Source organism: Abrus precatorius, unplaced genomic scaffold, assembly GCF_003935025.1.
Source record: "Abrus precatorius isolate BTA unplaced genomic scaffold, Abrus_2018 Scaffold9, whole genome shotgun sequence".
Classification (NCBI taxonomy): Eukaryota; Viridiplantae; Streptophyta; class Magnoliopsida; order Fabales; family Fabaceae; genus Abrus; species Abrus precatorius.
The window spans coordinates 32,291,670-32,318,472 of record NW_020874439.1 but is presented as its reverse complement, the minus strand read 5'-3'; the positions used below and the strand labels follow the sequence as shown (position 1 = coordinate 32,318,472).

The window sequence follows — 26,803 nt, the reverse complement described above, 5'->3', positions numbered from 1 at the left end:
ATTTCTGATTCATATACCCACTTTTCTTTGTAGATATTTTATTTTATTTTATTTTTCTTCCATTTTTATCATATACCACCTATAAAAGCTTTTAATTTTACTTCTTTTTCATTTTGCATTCTATCTCTCCCTCTCATCTATCTTATAATTTATAATTAGTTTAACATTATAATTTAAAAATAACATATTTTTTTTATTTAATATGGTATGTCAATATTATAAAATTAAAAAATTAAATTAAATAAACTTAAGAAATAGTATTACAGATCAATAAAAAAATATTAAGTAAAGAATAAATCACACAATTTAATAAAAAAATTCTAAAAAATATCTCCATTCAAGAAAATTTGAATTTGTAAGATACAAGTGGATCATTCTTTAGTGGATTTATTCAAAAAGATAAATGTTTAGAAATGGAAATAAAACATATTCTACCACATAACTCAGCCAACAACCATTCGAACTGGGTATCAGAATCTGATTGCTTGAATTCCGATTAAAAGCTACTGTTATCCATTGAAAATGAAGCAAATTCCTCACTTTTTGTTAGGCCTTACAAACGAAATCTTGATATGCTTCCTCTTTGGTACATAGCCGCTCTGTTTGTGACACAAAAATGTATAAATATATTATGAAACTGTTTTGTTGCAAGACTAACAACGTTAACATATTACACTCAACAATTTGCTTACTTTCAAAAGCAAATTACAAACATCCCTTACGTGATCTCCATAGAGTTTTATGACCTGCATCCATACAAATCTGTCATTTAATCAGCCTTTAAGTGGTAACAATTAATAGTTTTTAAGTATATTTTTTAGTTTTTAATAAATTTTTAGTCAATAATAAAGAGTGTGTTACTAGTATTTTTTTATTAATATATTAAATTTATATAATTATATTTTAAAATTCTATTAAATTAAATATATTTATTTCAAATGAAAATTCATCTTTTTTATTATATTAACCTCTAATTTCAATTACTAAACAGTATTAACTGTGATTAGAAAAACACATTATTTTTTTTCCCACTCATCATAACTACATCATTCTTATGCAAAAGCAAAAGACAAACCTTGCCAAAATCTGCGTGGCAGACAATTTGACCTCGACAGCGTAATTCTTTGATGAGGTCGCCGAGTATTATGCGATAGTCGTAGTCTGGCTTTAATCCTTGAACAATTGTTACAGATGCATTTGAACTTAGATATTCTAAATACACATTAACATACTTTTTCATCCAATCATATGACTCCTCATCAACATCTGAGTTCGAGTCTTCTGAATCCTCTTCGTAAAGATCTATTCAGTAATCAAAACCCGTAACAGAAATTGAAATTTATGATTAACTAAAAAGTATTGAAATTTATGATTAAGAGTTTGGTAAGAAATGAATACCAGAAGGGCAGCGCGTGGCGGCGGCGCGAGGAGGAGGAGGAGGAAGAGAAGGAGGAAAAGGAAGAGAGCGCGGAGGAGAAGGAGGAGGGGAATGTCTGAAACCCCTTGTGTCTCTACCAACATCATAGTAAAAAGGGTTATCAACATTCATGCTATTCCTCCTGGCTAACTCATGTTCATAGTATCTTCGGTTCCACTTATCCTCATAAGACAACCTTTGGTCCCAGCTATTCCCAGGCCCGTCAACGTTTTTATAAGAAAAGTCTTGCAAGTCATTGCCGTTGTTTAATTCGTATGACCCTTTCTTAGTAGATTTAAACCAATTAACATCCCAATATTTTTGGTTCCTTCTGCCGGAATCATCCTCATCATAGGACAGGTTCCTGCTGCCCCCAAAAATCTCTGAAGACCTGAAATCTTGCTTCCCGCCACCTTCGTTGTTGAATGAACCTTCGACCCAATTAATGTTGATGTCTAACCGTGGTTTCCCCCGACCATGTTGTTGTTGTTTCCTCCCCGTGCTCATCTTACTCCATCGCTTAATTTCTGTTTTACTCTATCATCTCTCCACTATGGTTCCTCTTAATTATCATGTTAAATGTAAATTAAGAATCAAGTTCCACTTAGCTTGGAAATTAAGCTAATTATTTATATTCTTTTCTGCAAACCAAACTTCAACCGCTTCCGGTAGAATATATGCTGCATCCACTAACTGCTACAGTTGCCAAGCTGATTTATCCAAACGCTTGTGCAACACTACGGGTGTTTGCTGCTTATTCTTCACTTTTCCTAACCTGTCGGAATTGTTTATTGAAGTTGTCATGAATCTGTGGAATAAGATATATACTCACTTTGATACTTGTCTTGAAATTCTTCTTCTAATAAACTAGTTTTCATACTGGTCTCTTACCACGTGAATGTTGTTAAAGCTTAGTCTCGAATTTCACTTTACCCAATTGTGTTAACTACTTGAAAAAAATAATTTATCATCTACATGATCTGTCTAACTTAAATAGAATTTTTTTAAAAAAATATTTTTAGTTTAAACTAAAAGACCAGTATCTTAGATTAGACTCTCTTACGTGTTTAACTTATAAAAGAAGTATTATTAGTTTTTTATTTCTAGTCGAAGGATTTAGGTTTAAAATTAATTTTTTGTTAAAAAAAATTTTAGGTTTGAACTTGTGTATTTTTTTTAAAGCAATTTCTATTAAGAGGGTGGGTATTTTATGTTCATGTAAAACAATTATTATCGTTAAATTTGTATTAATAAATAGTGAAATTAATAATTTATTTGAAAAATAATATTGTTTAATTTAAAGTAATTGAGAAATCACAATCTCCATTTTAAAGATAATATTAAATGTTCTCTCAAATTCATGAGTAGCATAGCAAGTACACTTTTTTTAATTATAATATTTTACTTAACTGTAAGATTTTTTTTAATTTTTAACATCTATATTTAATTTATTAATTAAATCAACAAAATTAATCATCATATTATTATTATTATAAAATGTGTAAAAGAAAATTTTTTAGGTTTTGTTTAAGAATTTAAAGAAAAAAGAGAAGAATTTGAAAAAAGAAGAAGAATAAAAGTATGAGGGAAAATGATTAATTTAAAAATTTTTAAATTGAAAGAATAAATATACAAGATTAAGAAGATTTATATAAACTCTTTTCATTTTATTTTAAAACTTTCAAATATAGCTAAATGTTACATAAGTTTTTCTCTTCTTTTGCTTTTCTCAAAAAATGAACTTCCAAACATAACTTTAAAAAAATTGTTTGAAATTGCGTGAATTTACAGTGCAACAAACCATTGTATAGATGGCAAAAGGTTGTTTTTTGATTTTATCTTGTTATATCATATCTTCAACTTCTCATTCAGTGACGTAAAACGCGGGGGTAACGTCATATATATTAGTTCTCAAGAAGTACAAAAAATCGACAAATTTTAGGGTCAATCAAAATTTGAAAAGATTTAATGTTATTTAAAATTTTTTAATTAATTTTTTGGTTTAAATTTATAAAAAAAGCAACTACTATAAATTTATGATTTATGATTTATAATTTATGATAAAATTGAATATTTTTAATTAATTTTTTATAATTATTATATATTTTTATTTAATATGAGTTATCTCTTAAATAAAAAATTCGTAACTAACAGAATTTATGTAACTATTAGTCACGTATCCTCAATTATTAATTTAATTAATAAAAAGGTTAAATATATTTTTAATTCCTTTGAAACTATAAAAGTTTATTTTTAATCCCTATAATTTTATTCTATCAATTTTTTTTACACTTTCACTTTTTTCTTTTTTTTTTCTTAGCTTTTTATCAAGATTGTTATCTTTATATATATATATATATATGAGAGACATTTCAAGTAAGAGGAATTTTCTTCTCTCTTACCAATTAATTCTTTTCTTTTCTCTCACTTCTTATAATAATAAAGTCCTTTTACTTGAAATGTCATATATATATATATATATATTCTGTTAATTTTCTTGTAATATTACTGTTACAATCATGTCTGTAAAATTTTGTGCAATTTATTTGTTTGTAGTTATATAATTCAATAATAGTTCTTTATTATATCATTTATTAATATATTAATTAACAATAAAGTGAGTTTATTCATACGTAGAGATGTTTAGGAGCAGAAATATAATCCTACAACATGAACCAGGAAATGATCCTCCCAAAAAGTGACAGAATCTTGCTGAAGCTGAACTTGAATTCAGATTTATAAGGTACTAGTATATATACATTGAACGTGAAGCTAAATTCCTCATTGTTGGTTAGGCCTTACAAACGATGAATCTTGATATAGTCCCTCCTTTGTACTATGCCCTTCTGTTTGAAACAGCACAAGAGAAAGGAGCTTAGAAATAATGTGTAAAACTGATTTGTGGAAAGAGAAACAAAGGCAATAAACAATTGCTTACTCGGACAAGGAAATTACAAACATCACTTACTCGATCTCCATAAAGTTTTATGACCTGCATCCATGCAAAATTATCATTCAATTAATAATTAGGCGTTCGTTGATAACAGATGCTAAGAAATTCTGATGCACCCAATGATACACATGTTCAAAATCACATAAAAAATGAAAAATGCCCCTATATGATAAATATCATGTTATTTTCTTCTCATGTGATTGCAAAAGTATAATAACTATATCATACAATATATTGCATATGGAGAACAAAACACAAAAACACAAACCCTGCCGAAATCTTCGTCCTGGCAAACATAACCATCACAGTAGAATTCCATCCTGAGCACGTCGAGTAAATTGCTATAGCTTTCTTTCTTTAATCCTTGAACAATTGTTATATGATTCTCTGAATATGTTAGATGTCTTAAATACACATGAACATACTCAGTCCTCCTCGCACCTGACTCCTCGTCATCTGATGAGTCCGAATAAGAGGGATATATTCAATTAATTATTAAACCACATTAGTAATCGATAATAAACTATTGTCTAAAATATATTTACAAGTAGGGTGTTGTTAAAGAAGCTGGTTAAGTATTTGAAAGTAATTTTCTTTTTCTTATAAAACAACCTTGAAAGAAATGTTTATTAATTGGATATTTTAACCAATGCTTTTAGTGTAATTGCCTTACATGTGATGTGAGCTCTTGTTGAGGTCATTTAGCAATATTATCCTAGTAATTAATAAACAAAAAGGAACTGAAATTCAAAATCAAGTTAGAGTTTGTTGAGAAATGGATACCTAATCGACGGCGGCGGGTGGCCAGAGAAGGAGGACGGGGATAATAATATTCGTAACCCTTCTTCTCTCTGCGAAAGTAAAAAGAATCCTCAACAGTCATGGTATCCCTGCCAGGAACGAGGGCAACACTAGGAGCTTCAATTCTTGCACGAGAGAAATCTTGATTCCCGGTGCCTTTGTTGTTGAATGAGTCCCTCGTTGAATCATCATTAACCCAATTAAAGTGGCATCCTGCTATACTCATAAGACACGGTGCAATTTTCAAGTGTCTTGGAGAATCTTTCCACTCCATCCCCTATAATTATTTGTGCTTCGTTTCTCTTTTATTGCTACTTTTCTTTATCCATGTTAATTTCCTCCTATTTATCAATCGTATGAACACTCCATGCATGTTACTGTAAATTGAGAATCGGATGCTACGTCGCTTGCAAACCAAGCTAATTATTGATAATTTTGTATGCTATTCAATCACTTGCACTTAGATTGGGTTGTTAAGTCTTTGATGAAGAATATATGCAGCACCCCACTGCTAAAGTTGTCATGCACAGTTTATATCCATCCAATTTTGTGTGTGCCTTTTTTCATCTTTTTGCTTAATTTGTTGTTTTCAAATATTGACATTTATACTTCCCCGCATCGGATTTCTCGAACATTTAATTTAACTTTATAATTGAAAATTATAAAATTTTAATTAACATTATTCAGTTTAAGTGGGTTCACACTATGGGTGATGACTCTCTTTGTAGAATTCTTGAATCAAGTAATAAGGTTGGGAAACAAGAAACAAGACAATGTATACTCTTTTGTTCTTATATGGTTAATACTTTTTTAAGGGAGTGTTGTTGGAGTGTATGGAAAAAAAATTGAAAGAAAAGAGTAAATGATTTGATTGATAATGTAATACAAAAACGATAGGGAGAAATAAAAGGGAAAAGTGGATGAAAATGAAATGTAAGAGAAAAAAATGTGAAAATTATTATTGTTGTTGAAAAATTAATATGGGTGCAGATTATGTGGGAAAAGAGGTGTATAGAAAGAAAAGGAAAAAAAAAAGTGAAATGAAAATATAATCCATGTTGATACAGTAAAAGTAAACAGAAAGATTAAAAAAATATTCAAAAGTAAAATATAAAGGTATATAAGAGTTGAATTGTGTTATATGACATCGTACGTCAACTTTTCTTTGCGTTACGCAATATGGTAAAGTCATATTGACTTTTAAAAATTGATAAAAAGGGACGAATTTTGAAACCAATCAAACTTTTTTGGTATTAACATTAAGACTGCAAAAAATAGGGATCATATAGACCTAGGTTTAATCTTCTTAATTTTACGTAATAGATTTTGTGGGTTTCTAATAATATTTCAAAATTAAATTATTTATTTTACATAAAAAAAATAAAAATTTAGGTCATTAATGACATAATATGAATTTAATAAACATGTTTAATTGTTATTAAGTCATTTAACAAAGTCAATGCCTTTCAAAATTTGTAAAAATCAAAGCCACCAAAATAATACTCAAATTAATTGAAAAATTAAATTTTACATTTAAAATTATTTTTTATATTCATTAATAAATTAATTTTTATTTTTAATGTATTCATTTTACAAACTAAAATTTAATAATTAAAATTTATTCATCTCATTATCACATAAAAATGTTAAATTAAATATGTCATCTATATATATTAGTCAAAATTAAATAAAATTAAGGGTCAAACATTAAAAATTAAAAATACCTTCAATAATTTTTGTTATTAATAATGAATTTTATCAAATTAGATGTTAATTTTTACAATATTATTATGAAAATATTGAATATTGAAAAAATACTACTGTACATACTATATTACAAAAAAAAAAAAAAAAACACATTCTTTACTTTTGAGAGTGTATTTCGCTATTAATAAAAATAAAAATAACTAAAATTGTTTCATTTTCAAGAGTTATAAGTGATAGATATATAATAGAGGTAAATATATATGAAAATATGTCTAATGATAAAACTATTTAATTTATAAGATACGCGAAAAATAAATTTGAACTATAAATCCATACATAAAGTATCAAAATTAAAAGTTATTTAATGTTGATATACTCACTTTAAAAGTATAAAACATTATTTAATGGTTTTGCAAATATATTTTAAAAATGGGATTGTAATCTCAATTATATATATATATGATATTAACATTTATGTTTATTGGGTTAACTTTTTTAATAAAAATATTTATAACTTAATCAAAATATAATGGATAGGTAATTTATATGCAAGTGTATTAATATTTAAATTATAGAACTAAACTTTTAAATCAAATCAGAATGAAATATTTAAATTAAAATATATGGATATTTACATTAAAAGTATTAAAATTTATATTACCATCAAATCATATTAATATCTAAATCACAAAAATTAAATATTTATGTCACATAAGAGTTAAACACTTTACATAAAAATTATATTAATATTTAAATTAAAAGATAAATATTTGCATTACAACAACAACAAATTAAACACATAAGTGTATTATTATTTAGATTATATTCATAAATATTTATATTTCGTATAATATCTTAATAACATAAATAATTATTATTTTAAAATTATTTCTTCATAGCTGTTATGAATTTAACACAATGATATTGCGCACTCCTACGTTATTTTTGTGGTGAAGATTATACTCTAATATTTACTCACCCTTAACAAGAATCACTTATAAATAAAAATATATGATTGGCAAATTAAATATAAAAGTTTACAAACCTTTCTATACATAATAATATTAAGTGCATCACATAGGTCAGTAAATCACCATGCATGCTACTTATATGTAACTGCAGATTAGTTACAATATAAAATTAGGTTAATTCTTTTGACAATAAAGTGAGTTTATTCAAAGAAAGATATTTAGGAGTACCAAATAGCTAGGTAACAGAATGTTTCTGAGATTGAGTGCTTGAATACAGATTCATAAGCTAAATATACTATACATTGAACACATGAAGCTAAAGCTAAATTGTACACTGTTGGTAAGCCCTTACAAACGATGAATCTTTATATAGTCCCTCTTTGATACATAGCCCATCTGTTTGTGACAGCACAACACAAATGAATTTAGAAATTAATATTATAACACTGCTTTGTAGCAACAAAGCCAATAAATTGCTTACCTGGACAAGGGAAGTACAAACATCCCTTACGTGATCTCCATAAAGTTTTATGACCTGCATCCAACAAAATTATCATTTCATTAATTATGAATTCATTGATTACATGCCAAGAAATTTTGATGCATCCAATGGTGCACATATATTTTTTAATAATTTAAAATAATATATTCGTATTAAAAACAGAAAGAAAAATGTGATGATAAATATATCGTGTTTTCTTCTCCTATGATTGCAAAAATTAATATAATAATTACATCATATATACAATATATTGCTTATGGGGAAGAAAACACAAACCCTGCCAAAATCATCGTCCCTGGCAACATAACCATCACAGCTTAACTCCATCATGAAGTCGTCGAGTATTCTGCTATAGCTGTAGTCTTTCTTTATTCCTTGAACAATTGTCACATATTTCTTTGATCTCAGGTGTTTTAGATACACATGAATATACTTTTCCCTCCTCGCACGTGAGTCCTCGTCATCTGAATCTGAGTGTTCTGATGAGTCCAAATCAGGGGGATCTAGTCAATAATCAAACAACAAATGAAATTAATATAAATAAGCTCTTTTGGAAGTACTGATTTAACAAGATTAAGCTAACAATTAATTAAAAAAATGGATTGAAATTTATAATAAAGTTAAGAGTTTGGAGTTTGTAAAGAAGTGCATACCAGAAGAAGGAGGGCGGCGAGTGGTGTTGTGACAAACCATACTTCCGCCGGCGGCATAGGAAAAAGAATGGTCAAGAAGCATGCTACTCCTCTTACCCGATGAGTCAGGTTCAGAGTAACACTTTCTTCTTCTTCTGCCAGAAACAGTGACACGTTCTTCCTCGTAAGACAACCTTTCTCTTCCTCTGCTGCTCCCAATAATGTCTGAAGAAGTGAAATCTTGGTTACCGTTCCCTTCGTTCTTGAATGAATCCGTCGTTGAAGGAGCATTAAGCACATTAAGGTTTATAGTCATAATCATTGGGTGAGGCAAGTCCATTTGTTTGCGTCTCCGAGGATCTTTCAACTCCATGCTCGTTACTCAATCACTCTTTCTATTACTACTTTGATCTTTCCCCTTAATTATCAACACTGCATGTTGCTGTATATTAAGATTCCACTCAATCCACTACTACATCGCTTCCAAACTAAGCTAATTAATATTCTTTTGATGTTACTTATTATCTTTCAATTATTTTGTAAAAAATATTAATAATCTCAACTTTAAAAATTGAAGTTAATAAAATTGCACTTTAGAAAACAGGTCTTAAATGAATATATATTAATTTATTATCTTAATAATATAAAATGTATTTAATTATATCCTTTCTTGCAAGCCAAAGTTCAATGCTGACACGTAGATAGGACAGTCAAGTCTTGAAGAATATATGCAGCAAGCACTGCTACAGTTGCCATGGTTGATAAGTCCATATAATAATTGTGTGCGCCATTTTCCTTATTTACCTTTTGTCTTTCACTTGAGGTATTTATACTTACCCTAGCTAGCACTGCTTATTTTTTTAAGTAAGGAAAAACCTTCTCTTAAATTGTTAGATAAATATAATATATTTTTACTCTCTATGAACATAAGTGAATTTAATTTTTAAATTTTTTATTTTAATTTTCGTAAATTTTTTAATTTTTATTATTACTTATTCATAACATGATATACAACTAAATATGTTATATTACTTTCACGTTTTGAATAATTATTAATGTAATATAATTATGATTTTTTAATGTGTGTCTAATGCATGTTTAAAAATTATATATAAATTTTTATTAATAATAAAAATATTTATTTCAAAATTATAAAAAATATTGTATCTATATTTTTTTATAATCATTTAAAATATTTAATGTGGTTAATATTTCTTAACATATAACTTTTAGTATATATTAAAAAATTAATATAATGAAATACACGGTAAATTATTATATGACAATAGTGAATTTTTAAAAATTTTAAATTTACAAATATTCAAATTAAATTAAAAAATCATATTTGAAAACTAAAATTAATCATATTTATAATGATTAAATAAAAATTTATGTATTTATTCTTTTAAAAATATAAAAAATTATACTTAAGAAATATATGATCATAAAAAGTAAGAAAATTTAAAATATTCCTGATTAATTACTTCTAAACCTCTAATGAAACCTACCGTTAGATTGTCCAAAATGTGGGCTTTTCCTTGTTGTAGTGTGTTATGACATCGTCATTTTTTCTCTGTCTTACGTAACCGTTAAAGTCATACAAATTTTTAAAGTTGAAAAAATGCAAAAAAACGTTGGAATCAGTCATAATTTATTATAAAAAGTTACTTGCACACACTATAACCAAAAAGCTAACTTTAAAGATATTTTTATTTGAAAAGAAATAATTTTTTTAATGTCTTGAAATTAAAATAACTTTTTGTTGCAGTCTGATTGGATATGTTTCCTGTGTATGCATATGTCTCACACTTGCACTAAAAATGGAATACGAAAAACTATCCAAGGAAAAAGGATGGTCCAATGATCATTACAATTTCTGTAGATGATTGATTACCTGAGAGAAGATTGGCATCAGATTCTGAGATTTTCTCAATGGCCGGTGGAGAATGATAGTTGTGTCAAAAAAAATTGAAGAAAAATCATCCGCAGAGAGACAGTGGGAAGGAGAAAAAAATGAAGCAAATGATAAATAATTAAATATAGTTTTCTGTATTCTTCGTGCAAAGAGCACTTTCCAATCTTGTTTTCCATTGTTCATTTAAAAACTTCTGGGATTTTTCCTAAACAACGAGAAAGCAGCACTATGGTCATGAATATTTCCCTTATTACATCAACGTACATTCAGCATTTGAGAGTTTGTACCTAAAGCAGCACTATGGCATTGAAAAAAGAAAATACCATAAACCATGTTAGGATAATTGTTTTCTACATATTTATAAATTATTTTCAAAATTGTAGTTTTAAAAATATGAAAACAAAAAAAAAGTCTTTTATTTTTAAATCTGATCATATTTTTAAATAAATAAATAGATAAACTTTCATTTTAGTTCTTAAAATATGTAATGTCACTAAAGTTAGTACTCAAAATTGTAAACTTAAAATTTTAATTTTTAAAATTAATAAATATTGATCACTTTAATCTATGTCATTAATAAACGTTAAAAATAGATAATAGAATACTAATGTGTCACATCAAGTAATATATAAATATTCACATAAATTCAAATAATGTTATTTTTGTACTTTAATTTAAACATTCAATTTTTTCTTTCGTTGCATTCATGATTTCATTAAGCTAAAGCATTTTGAGTAAGTAATAAAAAATAAAATATTAAGAGTGAAGAACAAAAAGTGGCGTTCCATTAGATTATGAAGGAACTACTTCATTAGGATTGAAGAATTGCTATGATTCTTCTTAAATAGTTTGGATTCTCCGTTGAGAGACACTTTGAAAATATTATCTAAACTCTTCTTTTCTAACTAAATATGATAAAGTCTACAAAATAACGAACTACTATTGTTTCTTTATTATAGATTGAGATCTTCTTTAAATTTAATATATAAATAGATGAAATAGAAGCAAACATATTTCTAGCTTGCATATTTTCCTTAATCAAGTACTTCAAACTATTACTTCTTCTCATCTACGATAAGACTCCAATAATAATATGTATTTTCAGTGATGAATTCTTTGTCTAGCGCATCTCTGCCCAATCTACATCATTGTCTCCTATCATCTAAAGGGGACCGAAAGATAGAAAAAGAAGATCTTTTCTAGGTGGACTCTTAAAATTTATGAGAATTCTATATGCAACATCTACATATATATATCGTTATTGGTTTTTGCATAAATTGACTCATGACTCCAAGAACATAGAAAATGTTGGCTCAACGTCTTTATACTGGTAGAAGGAGGTAAAGCACGAGTGGGTAGAGAATTTGTAGTGACATTGGAATGCTTTGTCACTCAATTTTCCTATCTTAGATGTCATGTTACAGCCATAAACATTAGTCAGTATTTTGGCCATCTCGAGCTTATCTCTTTTGGCTCAAGTTCCGATGAATATGGTATTTCCTTAAGATCTGCAACAAAATCAATTGAATAAAATGGAAAATAGAATGAAAAAGTATAGTAAGCGTATCGATTCAAGCAAGTCTGACTAGTTTAAGGACTACTTTCTAGACTTTTGATGAACTATCGGGTTAATACTTGTGAAGTTGTGAAAGTGATGAAGAAAAAATTCGATGTTTTCCAAGGACACACAAAAATGATGTCGTTTAGATCCATGTGAATGTTTACATGTTATTTAACAGACAAATTAATATTATATTTTCTATTTTTAATGTATTTAATATAAAAAACTAAAATAATCAATGTTTGTTAATTTTTAAAACTAAATTTTTAAATTTATAATTTTAAAAATTTATTTAACTGACCATACATGTTACAGAGACTAGAGTGAACAGTTACTCTAAATAAATTAAATACTTTTTTAACTACAACATACAGTTAATAAATGTTGATGTTCTATATCTAAAAAATATTTTTAAAACTCTTTTCACAAATGTTTTTTTTTTTTTGTATTTAAAACCTATTCTGAAAATAAATTTTAAAAACTGCATGCTTCTAAATAAGTTTTGAAAAAAAAAAACTATGAATCATTTCAAATAAATCCTAAACGTGTCTTTCTTCTCGTTTTTTTAGTTAATTCATAGGAACATTAACAAACTTAATTATTAATTCTCTTAATATTGCTGTGAAATAAAATATTCACGGATTAATTATTGCTATAAGAGTTTTAAAATTAGCACTCTTTCCTTGATTGATTTTCTTAAAATGTTTTTATTTTGAAATTTGAGTTGACAAAGGAAACCAACTTAGACAAAACAGTAGTTAATCATAATGAAACCCCATCGAGAAAGGGCACACAAATTAAGTATAGTGGTTAAGAAGAAGAAAAAAAGTGATTGACGAGCTTAAATCTAATTAGCAAGATCCATTATTATCAAGAAAAATAATAAATTTGTACATTTGGAAATAACATAAGTAAGATTGTCGAAATACTGAGACATCCTATACAAAGGTGACATTGAGACAGAAGAAACATTTGAGCATTGAAGTTCCTTGTGGGTAAGTTAGCAATGTTCCACACGCTCCGCAAAGAGATTGACGCATTTCCATTCCTGTAGGTGTAAAAGTTTAATTTATCACACTTATTTCAATTTTGTTAATATCAATCTTAAAGATCACTAATTTCACTATACAATCATGAAAAGTGCCATGTTAATAATTTTCTTTTTACTAATAGAAACAGGAAACATGCTTACCAGATGAAGGAACAGGTGTTCTTAGTAAACACCGTGGACAACCAACACTGGTTACTCCCCTTATGTAAAACAAAAGGAACCCACAACCCATACACATAATTTGCCTTGGCATTTCTGCAACCACAAAACTCAACCATGTAATGAATCAACCTATGTGTCACACGCAAATATTCATTCAATAATCTAATATCAATTTCATCACATGAGTGCGTCTCATGCAGAATTCAAGCAGTAGAAGGCTTGCTATAACCAATTCAAACCATGCAATATACAGGAATCAAAACAATTTTCATTTGAATTGAAGTTGGTTGAGAAATGGATACCAGGAGAAGGCATGTTCGGAAGACGAGGAAGAGGAAGAGGAAGAGAAAAAGGATTACGAGGAGGAGCACCGGGAAAACTTCCGAATCCATTATTCTGGGCAGGAGGTGGCATATGGTTCCACATGCCTAAATTGTCGTCGTCGTCGTCGTCGTCGTCATCGTCATCATCATATGTATGATATACCCTTTGTTTCCTGATGCGCAAAACTGCATCGGTAATATCTGAAGTAGACAAGTCTCGGTTCTTGTTGCCTTTGTTCTTAACTAAGTTGCGTGAAACAGAACCACCTTTTTTACTGTCTGAATCAGACGGGATTTGTTTCTTGCTACGTGAAACAGAAAGAATGTCTGAAGCAGAGAAATCCTGATTGCCATCTCCTTTGTTGTTGAAGGAGTCGCTTGTAACACTATTACGACTTTCTCCGATCAAAATAAATGCTTTGTCATGGAGGTTTAACTGCACGCGCCCGCGAGATTTTTTTTCCTTCTCGGTGCTCATCTTATGATACTCCAAAAATTGCTCTCTATCTCTCACTGTACTGTTTTCTATTTCAGTCCAAATCCTCACTTTGTTTTGGCGATTTGATGAATGATGATAAGGTTGATCGAGATATATAAATCCATTTAAGGAACACCGCATATTATTACACAGTAAATCCACTACGTTGCTTGGATTCCAAGCTGATTTATGCAAATCAATTTCTGATGCATGGATAAATGTATGGTTGTTGAGTCTTCTTAGTCTTCGAAGAATATATGCACCACCCAAAACTACAGATGCCATGGTTGATTTATTTGCCATTTCAGATTGAAGAATACCTTTTTTTATATATCATTAATCGTATACATAAGTTTAAGTTATAAGAAACTGTAAACATACGATAAAAAAGCTATCACTAATTGATAAATAAAATTTGTTACGTATTAGAATGGCTTTGTTGACGTAGTTCTTATCTTTAGAACTTGAGGGTGCGTTTGGTAAAATGACAAGAAAAGAATGGATAATTTATAAAAATTAGATAAAGATAAAATATAATAAGAATACGAAATAATAGGTTTGTTCAAGGATCGATCGTGCTTTTCTTTTTAACTAGTTGGAGAATCAATTTTAATGGCTACCAAGTATAGACCAAGGCTTAAATTACATTTAAGTCTTTGAATAAGGTTTTATAAAAAGCACTTATAATAAAAAAAAATATAAGAAGAGATAAAATAAGTATATAATTTTAAAATATTAAAATTGTTTTATATGCATTATAGTTTAAAACTGAAATGATATATTTTATGAGATAAGTTTGAGTTGATCCGGTTCAACTAGTTCATTTTATCGATTTTACTTCCTATATTATTATTAAAGTTAATATTTATTGAGACTAGATATTAAATTTATATATTTATATAATGTAATAATTTTATACGTAAAGTTAACTAATATTTTAAATATTAATTATATTATATTATTTTTATAATAATGTATATTAAATTATATGTATATAAATTTAAATGATTGTAAGTATATTATTCAAAATTTGATATTTATTTATATTTTAAAATTATATTATACATTAGGTCCAAAACCACCTTCACCTCTGAGTGTAGAATCCAAGTCCTAAACTTGAGTAGCATCAGGCGTCACAATCTTCACAATATAAACCCAACGTCACCCTCGTCGATCGAATCTTCAAAGCCCACCCTCATCTCGGCGCTGCAACACCCACCAGAAACATTAAAAAATTTCCCGGAAAACCCACCAACAAAAGATGAAAGACCAAATAATATTATACGCAATTTAACTCGAAAAGAATCAGAAGATTGGTTTGCATGGTCGTAAATGCATCATACAAATAGTTGTCTACGATTACAGGAACGTGGGATGTTAGATTAAAATCTTGATATTTGTTTTTATATCAGAATATATTCTTGGTTGACAGCAGTGTTAACGTGTGACCAATATTATCAATTAGTAGGTACGTGTGGCATGTGAAAATGTTAATATAATTGGAATTCTACATTAGTACTTAACAACCTTTGAGGGTCCAAGCAAGAAATTAATCCGAACAACCGAAGCTCTCATGTGATGGCTTATATTTGTATCCTATATACATCGTTGTCGATGCACATGTAACTTTTCCATTGTTTTCTTGGTAGTAATTCTAGTATCGGTTTCAACACAAGCACGGGGTTGTTGATTGACAACTTAGTGATTTCTGCACGTTCAAAAAGTTTGAAAAGGAACCACCCCATTTTAGAAGTAATCGTGATAGCACTCCATTCATTCATTGCGTTGAAAATGTGTTACTAACGAAGGAAATGTTTGGGTTAGAGGCACAAACTCCAGTTTGCATTATTAATAAAAAAATATGATTCTCTTTTTCTATGCTTACTGTTTGAGCGTCATCCTGACCCTACACAGGTTCTCTCTTACAGTGAAGTCCAAACAAGGGAACTGTGTTATTTTCCTCGGAAATCACTTCCCCTTAATTCCTTTTCCTCCAATTACAACAAATCAAACAAGTCATAAGTTAGTCTTGTACTGTTTATAAAGAAGCTCTCCCACCCTATTCTCACAATGTAGTGTGCACAAAAACAAAACAAATCCGTGTAAGGGGGTGCTATAAATGTGTTAAAGAAGTCTCACTTTAATTAAAAATACAATTATAATACTCCTTAAGATATTTAGACAATTTTTTCCCCTCCAGATCGATTTAACTTTTAAAGATAAATTAGATTCCATGTAAGTCCCTAAACTCTAAAAAATTGTAAATAAGTCTTTTATATTTTAAGAGTTTTTAATCAGATGCCTAAACTTTTAAATTATTTTTAATTAAGTCTTTAATTATATTTTCATTAGAGTTTCGTATAATGCCGGGACTTAATTACAAAATTTCAAATACTTATCAGATGACAAGTTTAATTATTCACTAAATATTGAGAAATTTATAATTAAATCTCTACTAAATGGAACTCTGACAAAAATGTAATCAAGAACTTAATTAAATATAATTTTAAAATGTAGAGGTCTGAATATAATTTTTCTAAATATACAATTTTTTAATAACTTTTTCAAGAGTTCAGAAGCTTGCCGTAATCTTTATATATATCCACATAACATTTTTTTTATCGTGTTAATAATAAGAAGAAGAATTAAAAGAAAGCCAATAATATACTTTTTAAAACACTTTCGCTTACTCTTACACACTTTTTTTTAACTAAAATTTATTTTACAAATATACAAAAAAAAAAGACAGTACAATTAATTTTAACTTAATAATAGAAATTGTATTGCTAATGATATTTTTTTTAAGAATTATAGTGATAATGACTATGATAATGAATATGGCGATCATGATGTTGATAAGTAACGCCGCCATACATGTCATGTGAATTAGAATAGGTGGTGATTGTTGCAGAGGCATCATGGATATTGTTGCTGCCGATGGCTGCATGATTGAAGTCTTGGTTGCCGCTACCTCTTTTGCAAAATGACCCGTGTACCTTCACTTGCACCTTCACCCTTTGTAGCTGTGTTCATCCCTTCTACAATCACAGACGTATTTTCGTCCTGGAGGTCTCCGCGAGATTTCTTTACCTTCTTGCTGAAGATCTTATGATGAATATAAGTAAGATTACATTACTGGCAATTGCATCACTCATATTACGATTTGTCGCTTGCAGCAGAGTGTTAATGCCTTCTCCAACAGTTTCTCTCTATTGCTCACTATGCACTGCTTTCTATTTCGTTCAAATCCACACTTTGTTTCAGAGGTTTGATAACATATAGTTCCATTTAAGGAGTACCGTATATTATTGTAAAGTTAACCCACTACTTTGCTTGGAAACCAAGCTGTTTTATATGCAGATAGATAAATGTGAGGTTTCTCTTTGAAGAATATATGCCAAAATAAATATACCATGGTTGACCTCGCAAAAAAAAATTGGACCCATTTCTAATTGGTAAAAATTGTGTCTTGACCATTTTTATCAAGCTTTAGGCAATTTCTATTAAGTTAAATCTAACTTCACCTCAAATTTTAAAACTTGAACTCTTGTTATTTTGTTGCTGTTATCATTATTTGCAATAAAACTAGAGATAATACCTGAAAAAAAAAAAGCAATTATAACCTCACTGTAATATTTCGTAGTTCTCAATATTACATAAGAGAAAACAGAGGCGCCCACATATACTGCATTTGTACAAAAATTGCTCAAAAAGCATTCACCTCGCAGATCGATAATCCTAAAGATTAACAAAAGAAACAACGATCTTAACAGTGAGAGAATCAAACCCCAGTAGATCCAAAACCACCTTCACCTCTGAGTGTAGAATCCAAATCCTCAACTTCAGCAACCTCAGGCGTCACAATCTTTTGAATTATCATCTGAGCAACTCTATCAGCCATTTTCACTTCAAAATCAACATCCGAATGATTCAACAGTATAACCCCAACGGGACCCCTGTAATCCGCGTCGATTACCCCCGCACCCACGTCGATTGAATGCTTCAAGGCCAACCCTGATCTCGGCGCTGCAAAATCCACCAAAAAATTAGAAATTTTCCCGGAAAATCGTAAGAGAAAATTGGGGAAACGGAAATTACCGATTCGGGCATAGGTCCCTTCGGGGATAGAGATGGAAAGATCGGTGGGGACAAGAGCTTTCCCTCTCGCCGGAATCTTTGTCTCCACGGCGCTGGAGAGGTCGTAGCCGGCGGAGAGAGGGGAGGCCCTAGAAGGCAAAACGGCGTTGTCGGAGAGCTTCTTTACTCGGAGAAGAGTGGCCGAAACGACACCGTTTAGCTCAGCCATTTGTAGTTGAAATGTAATGAAACAAACGAAGATAATGGATAGTTGGAGGGTTGGGTTTATATAGAACAGAGTGAGACTCTGTTACTCTCATGGCGCCAAATGTTCCCGCCATTATTTCACTAAATTTTTTACTTTTTTTTTTCATTTTCCTTTCTTGTGTGTATTGTGATCTTGGGTTGGAGGCTTGGAGGGTGGAGCAAATAAAAAAGAAGATGACTACAAGAGTATTTTGAAATTAAAAATTATAATGATTTAACTATTTTATTTTTTTTGGATGTATTTAACTTTTTTTTATTAAAGGGATAAAGTCAATTTAAGTTAGTTCGAGTAAAAAAAAAAAAAACTTTCTTTGACTTAAATTTTTCTAAAATTTGTTTTTAAAATATAAATATACTAGTTTATATTTATATGACTGGTGTCTTGCATGGGTTTTAAAATTTTTCAACGGTTAATGATTAATTTTTTTATGTGAACTCCAAGAATCAAAAAACAATTTTTAACTAAGTTCAAATAATATACCACCTTAATGACCTAGCTTCAACTTCAAAATACCTTCTTTGTTTTTCTATTGTCAACCCAAATTGAAGCTTTTAAACTGATTTGAACCCTTCTCTTTTCTCTTTCCTCAATTTGATTTGATCATATAAAATATCTAGTCACACAAGAGTTGTGTGTGGGTCTTGCCGCAGACTTTATGTCCCATGAGTCATTAAATGTAATGGAAATTGGTCTGATTTCGTGTATAATTGGAATACTATTGAATCTCTTGTTTCCTTTATTGGTTAATTTGAACATGTCCAGAAAGTCTTGACATGTCTTACAACTTTTTGGAGTGAAACAGAATAATTGTCTTTGAAGAACTCCTCAAAACTTGTTGAATCGAACAACTGAGCAAGCAATTGGGATTTTCCAAGAATTACAATGCCAAACTCAAAGGATCAAGGTACTATATGAACAAAAACCACTGTTTTTAGCATCGTAGAGTCAAAAGTCGCTTTGGGTGATGCAATCTCGACGTTGAACGCGCACCAACTCCTCCTGTTTTTCTACATGTTCTTGCCTTATAATATGACTGTTTTAGTTTTCTAGTCTTAGACACTATTAATGCCTAAAACTAGCACATGCTATTAAGATTTGTCGAAGACTTTTTGAAGTTTTAATGTTTAAGCCATAACGTGCCAGTTTCAAATTCAGAAGCATTCCAAAGAGAGAAAAAGGAAAGAACTCAGAGAAGAAACTACGAAGTTCAATTTGTCAACGAAAAGAAACTCTCACTTAAAGTATAGCATTTGATTTATTTTATTATGTTCCATGTAAACATAGATAGAATTCGAAAAGAATTTGAAAATAGAAGAAATTCAGAAGTATATTATATGTCAACAAAATAAGAAAGCAAATAGATTTTAAATTCATATATAATTATTCTTTAAAATAACTTTTATGGGTTAACTAATATCTTGAATCTAACAAGGTGGATTTTTTTAATGGAACTACAAAATTGTAAAAAGCTTTGATATTCTCATTAACAAGTCAAATATTGATTTTTTTTTTATGCCAAAAGAAAAACAGGAAAAGGAAAGAAAGTCAATGACCCAATATCTATTCACCCGTCCTAGATTAGTTTAAGTCTGCCTACGTTTATAATAAATTACAAATGCTGATTACAAAATCTAACAGGCAACACTTGAGTTTGGATTTTATGGATTTCATTTATATGACATCTTTGAGTAGTTTGGGTAACGAAGGTTGACTTATTTTGTGGCATTGGAGATTAAAGAACACAATGTCAAACCAAGAATTAAACCACACATTACTGGGATGAACACACTCGGATAGTGTAATATTGTCCTCTTCAGAAATGGATTTTAGGCTTCTAAAGTTGTAAGAAGACTAATGAAGCTCTTGACTTTTGATGTAAAATTTTTACAAAATTAACTTCACTCACTTATAAAAAATAATTTATCGAAAGAGAATTACTCACACTTTATAAGGTGAATTCTGATAATATTTTTAGCCAATATAAAATATCTTAATATATACTATTCTCATGTTACTAAATATTTAATGTTGGAAGTTTGCAAGTTATGAATGATTCAACATTTCAATTACATAGGATATATACCATATTTAAAAATTGAACATAATTCACAACTAAAAGATAGTTCATAAAAAAAAAGATTATCTAAATTTTGTAAGATATATTCTGACTAATTTTCCAACTACATCTTAACAAAAATTAAATTGAAAAATTGGTCTAGCACTGCTGAACACGAGTCAACAAATAAAGTGACAAGAAAAATCCTTTCCCAAAAATTCCATGTAAAATAATCTAAATTAGTAAGAAAAAAATAATGCAACCACTATCCAAAGTGACAGACAAAACTTGATTTGAAGTCCTTGTCATGTCAGCTTAACCGGCAGATACTTGATTCCCAAATTGGCAAATTCAGACTACCATAATTTTCCACCTCTACCTCTCACTTTCCATGGCTTTTAGCCCTCAGAAGTATATCTGTATCACCTAATCAAAAATGTGTATTCAGGTAAAAGCCTAAAACTTCATTGATTCCCTATTTTCCTTCCCCTTCATGTTTCATGTTCTACTTTGCATTTAAAAGTTTCTTTCTTCTGGGTTTTTTTCTTAGACCTTTAAATAAGTTATACTTCAGCTACTTCCAGAGATTTTTTATCCTTGTTGGTTCTGTTTCTCGATTTTAAATTTGTATCTGTTGTCTCCTAGTAATTGATAGAAAAATCTGTGTCTATTCCCGTTGTTACGATTAGTACCTCAATCTTATTTTCCATTGTTCAGTTATAAATTTTTGGGAATTTTCCTGACTTCATATCGTATATGCCATCAAACAAGGAGAAGGCATCACCATGGTCACGAAAGTTTCCCTTATTTTGGTCTTCCTTGCAATTTTCTCTATCAATTTCAAAGCATACACTGAAGTTGATGATCAAAATGATCACAACAATGATCCACCTCTCACCAACTCAGAGTATACAAACTGCCTGAATTTTGATGCCTTGCCTTGTCTGAATTCTTGTTGTGACAAGAAAGCCAAAAGTTCAGAACCAACAAGATTAAATAAGGAAGAAGATAAAGATGATGCTATATCAACAAAGCCTCACAGAAGGTCAGTGAAGTTACACCTAAAGCGCAGGCCAATCAAGGATAGGAATGAGCCTAAAACACATGTACTGGACTCTACAATCAAGGATTTGGTCAGAATTCAAACTCTTCACAGAAAAGTCTTAGTGAAAAACAACATAAACAACATGTCAAGGGTGAAGGAAGTTAAGGAGCAACTCCAACAGCAGATCAAGCCAGTTAATGCTTCTGTAGAATCATTGGAATCTTCAGAAGATGAGTTTTCAGGTAAGATCATGGCAACCCTTGAATCTGGGGCCTCTCTTGGCTCAGGAGAGTACTTCATAGATATGTTTGTGGGTACACCTCCTAAACATGTTTGTTTGATACTTGATACTGGCAGTGACCTTACTTGGATTCAATGTGTTCCTTGTTATGATTGTTTTGAACAAAATGGATTCCGTTATGATCCCAAGGACTCTAGTTCTTATAGGAATATAACCTGCCATGATCCCCTCTGTCAACTAGTTTCTTCCCTAGACCCTCTTCAGCCTTGCAAAGTTGAAAACCAAACATGTCCTTACTTCTATGGCTATGCAGATGGTTCAAATACAAGAGGAGATTTTGCATTAGAAACATTTACTGTGAATCTAACATGGCCTAATGGGAAGGAAAATTTCAAACATGTAGTAGATGTGATGTTTGGTTGTGGTCATTGGAATACAGGCTTTTTTCATGGAGCTGCTGGATTGCTAGGACTTGGGAGAGGACCTCTCTCCTTTTCCACACAGATGCAATCTATTTATGGAAACTCATTTTCTTATTGTCTGACTGACTTATTCAGCAACACAAGTGTCAGTAGCAAATTGATCTTTGGTGAGGACAAGGAGCTATTGTACCACCCCAATTTGAACTTCACTTCATTGCTTGCTAGAGAAGAAAGTCCATATGATACATTTTACTATCTTGGGATAAAGTCCATCTTGGTTGGAGGGGAAATGCTCGATATTCCTGAACAAACTTGGCATTGGTCATCAGAAGGTGATGGTGGTACAATTATTGATTCTGGCTCTACCTTGACTTTTTCCCCTGGCCAAGCTTATGATGTTATAAAAGAAGCATTTATGAAGAAAATTAAACTGCATCCAATTGCTGAAGATGGTTTTATTATGTCTCCTTGTTACAATGTGTCAGGAGCACTACTGCAAGTGGAGCTACCTGATTTTGGGATTCATTTTGCAGATGGGGCCGTGTGGAATTTCCCAGTTGAGAATTATTTCTACCATTATGAATCAGATGAAGTTCTATGTTTGGCAATATTGAAAAGTCCTAATCATTCTTCTCTCACAATTATTGGAAACCTACTGCAGCAGAATTTTCACATTCTGTATGATACAAAGAAGTCTAGGCTGGGATATTCCCCTAGGAGGTGTGCTGAGGTTTAGCATCATATTATTAGTTGTTAGAAGTTACAAAGAGATGTCAGTGGGTTTTGATTCCCTTTTATTTTCCTATTTTCTTCAAGTTCAGATAATTAGAATAAGATGGAAGACCAAAGTATATTATTATTTGCAATTTCACTCAAAAGCAAAGAATCAGAAGAGTGGTTTGTTTGGTTCTATATGCACCAAACAAATAATTGTCTATAGTTAGAGGAATGTGGGATGTTAGATTAAACAACTGATGTTGGCTTCATATTAGAATATATTCTTGGGTTGACAGAAGTGGTTACGTGTGTGACCAATATTATATAGTAGCACAAGTCAACTAGTAGGTACGTGTGGCATGTGAAAATGTTAATATAATTCAAATTCTACACTAGTATTTTAACAACCTTTAAGGGTCCAAGCAAGAAATTAATCCAAACAACCGAAGCTCTCGTGTGAACTTTTTTAGATTGCTTCTATCTGTATCCTACATTGTTGTTGATGCTCTATTGTTTTCTTGGTAGTAGCTCTTTTATGGGTTTGAACACATGCACGGTGTTGTTGATTGACAACATGGGATTTCTTTGCGTTCATTAAGTTTGAAAAGGAACCCATTTTGGAAATAATCATGATAGCCACTCCTCCATTCATTCACGATGTTATAGTGTTTTCTTGGAAAATGTGTTACTACTAGTGAAAGAAATTATAGCCTTTATAGGCACAAATTAACTCCAGTTTGCATTATTTATAAAAATAACATTTTGTTTCTACGCTTACTATTTGATACACATCATCCTGACCCTCCGCAGGTTCTCTCATTCTCTCTCCCAATTATGTTTATGTTTCATTAAATCAATGTTAAAATTTTGTTCAATAGGTTTTAAATTCTTAAATTGTTTTAAATTAAGTCATTGATTTTTTCTGTTAGAATTCCATTTAGTACTGTAGGACTTAATTACAAATTTTAAATAATTCAAAAATTTATTAAATAATTAAACTTCTAACTTAGTCCCTAAAGCATTTAAAAATAATAGTTAGGTACCCATATTTAGTGAACCTTAATAGAACCCCAATAGAAATGTGATCAGAGATTAGAGTTATTAATTTGAGTTAATCAACTCAGCTTAGCTTAAAATAATTCAAATTTCTGAAATGGTAGTTCAAACTTAGTCCCATATGGGTTTAGATAATAATAATAATAAGTTCAAGAATTGACAAACTGACTTAACCTATGTTCTACTATAAGAAGTACAAGCTAAAAGTATTCCATATTACTTTTTCCCATGGAGAACTTAACTTTATGTTCTATAAAATAAATTTACATCAATTTAGTTGAATACTGATCGAATAGGCTATAATCGGCTCACGGATTGAACTAGTGGTCCTATTTTAATAACAATATGATGATTTTTTTTTAAAATTTGAATTAATACATACCTTTAAACTTAACCAATTTTCAAATCAATTCTATTTATCCAATTTGTTTTTTAAACTAAATAAAGTCACCATAAATAATTATCTAATTCTGCACAATAGCAGATCCAAAAAGACGAAAAGTACAAGTTTTAATTGCAGTTGAGCTCAAAACTAAATAAACACAAGATGTGAATAATTCAAATACGAAAGTAAACTAAAAGAAACACTGACTAAATAAAATTTTACGGTATTTTCCGTAATAAAAAAAGAAAACAATAGATAAAAAGATATTGAAAAAGGATGTAAGTATGAGATAAAATTTTAATGCGAATGATGGAGATTACAAAATATATAAAAGTTTAAAGTGAGAATTCACTCTCTCACATATACACATGTTTAATATTCATTTTCATACTAACATTATTAATAATAATGACGATGACAATGAACATGACAATGATGATTAACCGGAATATGATGTTCAACAGTAACTTCGTTATATCCGTCATGTGACCTATGCAGGCCACTGGTAGGTTTTTCAGATGCATCATCGATCTTGGCTTCATTAGAGAAGTCTTGGTTACTGTTCCTTGCGTTGTAAAATGAACCGTCATGTGGATCAAGATTACCTATTTCTTCATAATCATAATCTACCACTCTTATACTTAACCGTTCCCTCCTTTCTCTAAACCTTCTTCCCTGTGACCAAAGAAATTTGGACATTGTTTTTAGATAATAGCACTTGTGTTTGACGATGTTATGGTGTTAGGCTATACACTATTTTATAAACGCATTATCAATTGCAATTAAGGGAATCCAACTTTTTGCTTAGAAACCAAGCTAACAATGTTTCATGCATAAATTCGTTCACGTGCTGCACACCCAAAAACTTCAAGGCTAATATATCCACCAGTTCTATCATTTGTTTAAATGTGTCGATTTTTTTTTTATCGTGTTATGTTATTATTGAAAATCAAAAGTATTGAATTAAAAATAAAATAAGAATTAAAAAATATTTAAATATATAAAGAATAAAAGAAACAATTTATAGTTGTCTACAAATGTTGATTAAATATATTTGTTTTACCTGTCCATACAAGTTGTTCGTTCCAAGCTGTTATTTGATCATCGATTTTTGTTTGGGTTACATGAGACGGTAAAGTCATACGAATAACAAAATGATGTGACCAAATGCAAACACGAATGGATGGTTATTAGCCTTCTGAAAATAAAGTGGGGGGAATAAAGTAGAAAAAAATGCCATATTTTGGAAATTTTGAAAATACTCTCATTAAATTTATTTTTTAAATCCTTATAATTAATGAAGTATATATTATGATTATTAATAGTGCATTTAATATCAAAGTCCAATTAATTCAAGACTATGAAAAGTTATTAATATTAATATTTTAACATTTATATTATTATAACTAATATACATGCTAAAAGTATTTTATATTTTTTTATAATTTATTAAATATTTTAAATTATTATAAAAATATACATTAAATATTTTTTATTTGAGATTAAATATTTTTATTTTTTATTTGTCTTTTTAATTTTAACTTTTTAACATGTGTTATTAAACATGCATTAATAATCGTTTGTATAATGAGTTCACAGCTGTTTAGTTGAACAACCGATCAAATAGATTATAATCAGTTCATGGGGTAGAACCGTGATCTGACTTTAATTACAATATTGATTTTTAATTTAAATTAATACACTGATATTATAATTTTATTTTCATTAACTGTTTGTTTTATCTTTTCTTACCTAAAAATCCACCAAGTTTTTAAATCAATTTCAGTCATACAATATGTTTCCCAGACCAAATAAATTCACCATAAATAAATATTTTATTATAACACACCAGCTCCAAAAGAACGAAAATTACAAATTTCATTTCACATGAACTCCAAACTAAAACTCAGGACGTGAATAATTAAAATAAAAAAAGTAAACTAGAGGAGAGATTGGGTAAACAAAACTCTACTTATATAAAAGATATAAGGATCATATTGAAAGAAGAAGTACTGAAACATTACAGGAGTTTCACTTTCAAGTGAAAGTTTATTCTTTTACAT

The 26,803-nt window shown here is 29.5% G+C and overlaps 2 protein-coding genes across 2 annotated transcripts; one reads left to right on the top strand and one right to left on the bottom strand.

Annotated features, from left to right (window-relative positions):
• Positions 1-18,254: 18,254 nt before the first annotated feature.
• Positions 18,255-18,779, bottom strand: LOC113851247 (deoxyuridine 5'-triphosphate nucleotidohydrolase-like). The gene is made up of 2 exons (XM_027481716.1): positions 18,572-18,779; positions 18,255-18,499 (listed from the first exon to the last, which is right to left on the bottom strand). The coding sequence occupies exons 1-2, from the start codon at positions 18,777-18,779 to the stop codon at positions 18,255-18,257; spliced, it is 453 nt and encodes a 150-aa protein (XP_027337517.1).
• A 2,880-nt stretch (positions 18,780-21,659) lies between these two features.
• Positions 21,660-23,318, top strand: LOC113851246 (protein ASPARTIC PROTEASE IN GUARD CELL 1-like). The gene has a single exon (XM_027481715.1). The coding sequence runs from the start codon at positions 21,660-21,662 to the stop codon at positions 23,316-23,318; it is 1,659 nt and encodes a 552-aa protein (XP_027337516.1).
• Positions 23,319-26,803: the final 3,485 nt, after the last annotated feature.